A 3,711-nucleotide genomic window follows, 5' to 3' on the forward strand; every position below is an offset into this window, starting at 1 on the left:
TGATACCACTTCAAGTCTGCCGGTGCTTAACAACAAAAAAAGCTTAAAATGATGGAAATACTGGGAGCAGAGATTAATATATTTGCTATCTAAATATCCAAAGTTTTTTTATTTTTTACTAAGCATGCTTTATGGAGATTGTGGACTTTATGTCATGTGTACTTGAAGTGCTTTGCTTTGCTCTAACCTACCGTTTTAAGATTCCACCAAGTGTGATAGGTTCTATTGTTTCAGTTATCATGTTGTATCGAAATAAATCAGTTCGTAGGAATTTTTCACTGAGCCCTCATGATATGTTGTTGGTTTTGATGGTTGCATATTTGTTCTAATGTCTCCTTTTTCAGACAATGAAAGCATGCACATAAAATCAGGAATGTTAAGCTTAAATTTCAATAATGCATTTGGATTAATGGCACAGATTAAATAGGCCACTTGAACGGTAATGGTACAACTCTTGATGTGCTACCTTTACTCGGAAAGACACCTATGTTAACCCTTACTACCAAATAACAGTCATACAGGAAATTGCTATATATACAGGATTTAATGCGTGCATGCACCATTTGTACAACATGTGGCAAAGGCAATACATGAACAATCACCATGATGATTATCGTTCTTGGATTTAACCAATCTTAAAACATGGAAACAAATTAAAGAGGAATCCTTACACAGTTGGGATTTTGTGTTGAGACATACAGTGGAATAAATGTACAACAATGGCACAAATCCTTTGCAACTATGTTTGCAATGAATGATGATGATATTTTTGTATTCTAAATCAATGCAAACTTGTGTCTCCTTTCCTTCTCTTCTGGCATCAGATTCATCTACTCTCTTACAAGAAACAAATTGTTGAGTCTATCTTGAATGTCAAACATTCCATACTCAATGTGCTCATAAGCTTGGTTACCAATAAAATCCTGCAACCTCCCAATGAAGTTTCCATATTCTGGCAACAAGATCTTTTCTATGGATTGTATTATTTTTCTCCTTAGCTCCTTAGTGAAGACAAACCACGTAGACTGAATGTTGCATATATCGTCGAAGTGTTCGTTGAAGGAACGAAGCTTGTTTTTCATTAACTGTGCCGCAACATTAGGCTCTGACTCATTGATGTCCAGCTTCAAAATATCCAAGATCTTATTCCATGAGCTTCTCAGATAGAGTTGAAGGTTTTCTTTGATACTAGTTGTGTTTTTTCGAATCCAGTCATTTCCAAGAATGTGTCTCAATCCACCCCGCATTGCCCTTCGCCGTATGTAGCTTCGATTGTTGATGATGAAAACGTAACTCAAAATAGGATCATGGTAATTTTGGGAGTTGGCTTCCAAACTGCTGTCTAACAGGTTTGTTATCATGGCTATGTTATTCAGTGGAAACTTTCCTTCCAAACTGCAGTCTAACAGGTCTGTTAACTGTTCATCTATAATCCCAGCGTAGTCCAGCACATCAAGGGTAATCTGATGAACCCTGCCGCCGGGAACAATGGCTTTCTCCTTAACACCGTAAGTAAGACTTAACAATTCCCCGAACTTACGTCCATGTATTGTTTCGGGCAATCCAGGATAACTGTCCAACTTCTTCCGAAACCCGAACATATGTATTCCGGGTAATGCAGGGTATTTATCCTCATGGGGAATGGACCCTTCAAAGACGCATTCACATAGTCTTCTTTCATTGGGTAATAATATCCTATCAGCTACGCACAAAGCTTTTATATAAAACCGGGCAATTTTGAGCTTTATCAACCATGATAGCATCTCACCCAGAAACTCCCTCCGCCAAGTAATGTACACGTCAATGCATTCCTCCTTTAACCCTGCTGTCACCATCAGCCTTACACATTCACGAAGGTCATTGATAATAACTGATGGCAGAGAATCCACCACCAAGTTGTCATCGCAATGCAATTGCAGCACTGGAGTCTGGACAAGACTAGCTTTGAGGTATTCCTCAGCATGCTTGAAAATTGTGAAAATAACTTTCTCTTTCTCCTTCTTAAGCGCCTCTATGCAACCCATGAACTGTGTCACAATACTATTGTTATCACTATCATTATTTCTTTGTTGTGATTCAGTGACTTGGAATCCTAGATCCTCAATTTCTGGAGAGGAAATAGCTTCCTGTGCCATGATAACAATAGCTTGGGACGTATCTACTTGAGTAGTGCTAGAACTGGTTCTGGTTCCCTGTGATTCTGAATGTGAACCAAATTCAATGACTACATGATGATGATTTTGATCTTGGAGTCCATGATACCCACTTCTCGCAGCAACCAAAGAGGAACGAAGAATGACGAGGGAATAACTGAAACTTCCTCCAACAATGACTAACCATAACTTTATTTTCATGAGTTGTATTGTTAGGACTCCACTGAAAAAGTGTAAGAGATCAACCTCAAAACCAAAATGACTCAATCTTGATAAAGCCAAAGACATGATTGCAAATGCAGCACATGAAACAAGGCTATATGCGTCTGGTTTCCCTTTCACTTCTTTATCGAAGAAAAAAGCATACACAGAAGTGATCATCAAAATAAAAAAGGCCATGTGAGCTTCCACCCGAGGAGAGGTGGAGCACTCCCAAACCTTTGCAAACAAGACAGTAAGGCAGATAATGAAACTAAAACCAATGTAAAGTAATATCTTCCACCATGTCCACTTTCCAAATAGATTATTGAAAGAAGAGCTGAAAGCGTAACAGAGCAGTCCAACAACAGATGAAAAGAAACACACAAATCTCCATACCTTTCGCTTCTGCAGCCAACTCTGAATATTGATCATGATCAACATGAAGACCATGCCTCTTTCTCAAGCTAGCAAAGTTTGTATTCTGGAAAATAGAAGCTGATAGCCACCACCAGTTTTAACTCGGGATAAGATAAATCCTTCATCTTTTCATAGAAATTTCAAGGAAAGGGAATGGAAAGAGAAAGCTACGGTTGACTTAGTGCTTTGCATGATGAGGACGAATTAATATGTGTAACATCCATTTTTCATGAAATATATTAAAAATAATTTTAATTTAAATAAATAGAATTTTAAGAAAATAACAAATTTTTTGTAATTAAATAAATAAGAAAAATAGTTTAATTAATTATAATAATTTTAGGGAAACTAAAATAAATATATGTTTTTTTAAAAAATATATTTTTATTTATTCATTTGAGAGGGACTAAAATAGATTTTCTTCATATAAAATGATAAAATAAAAAAAAATATTTCCAAAATATCTTAGTTATAAATAGAGACGTAATATGTCACTTTTTATGTTTACTACAAGTCTCCGCGCTCTCTCTTCCTCTCAAATTCGTTTTCTTTTCTCAAAATTCTTTCTTTTTCCGCATATACTAAAACTTGTCTCAGTGAAACCGTTGGATCCTTGTGAAATTTGAACTTGTGGTTCGGTACTTATTTTTGTACATACCTACCGTTGGGATTTTTGAGATAATATCTGTGGTGGAAGAAATGTTTCTCGCACTGAACTTTCTCTTTTCCTGTAGACACCCAAAACTTGTCCCAGTAAAACTATGTCTCGGACTCGTCTACCGTTGGATCATCATGAAATTTGAACACCACCTTTGAAACCCATTTTTTCACATTCTCACCGGTGGGATTTTTGAAATAATGTTTTTGTAGAGATAAATTAGTTTTACACTTTAACAGTAAAATGGAGGCTACAATCTTTTCCTATTCTCTCTAACGCTTG

The 3,711-nt window shown here is 36.4% G+C and overlaps 1 protein-coding gene across 2 annotated transcripts; it reads right to left on the bottom strand.

The window, feature by feature from the left end:
• Positions 1-393: 393 nt before the first annotated feature.
• On the bottom strand, positions 394-2,936 carry LOC100792392 (exocyst complex component EXO70B1). 2 transcript variants are annotated; one of them, XM_014776589.2, is made up of 2 exons: positions 2,751-2,837; positions 394-2,376 (listed from the first exon to the last, which is right to left on the bottom strand). In XM_014776589.2, the coding sequence occupies exon 2, from the start codon at positions 2,352-2,354 to the stop codon at positions 831-833; it is 1,524 nt and encodes a 507-aa protein (XP_014632075.1). In that variant the 5' UTR covers positions 2,355-2,376; positions 2,751-2,837; the 3' UTR covers positions 394-830. The 2 variants fall into 2 exon arrangements, with proteins under 2 accessions (XP_014632075.1, XP_003528216.1); XM_003528168.4 differs by having other exon boundaries at positions 394-2,936.
• Between the last annotated feature and the right edge of the window lie 775 nt (positions 2,937-3,711).

The sequence above is a fragment of the Glycine max genome, chromosome 6, assembly GCF_000004515.6.
Source record: "Glycine max cultivar Williams 82 chromosome 6, Glycine_max_v4.0, whole genome shotgun sequence".
NCBI lineage: Eukaryota > Viridiplantae > Streptophyta > Magnoliopsida > Fabales > Fabaceae > Glycine > Glycine max.

Coding starts and splice junctions, on each gene's coding strand:
- LOC100792392 (XM_003528168.4), bottom strand. CDS start 2,804: ATGGTCTTCATGTTGATCATGATCAATATTCAGAGTTGGCTGCAGAAG.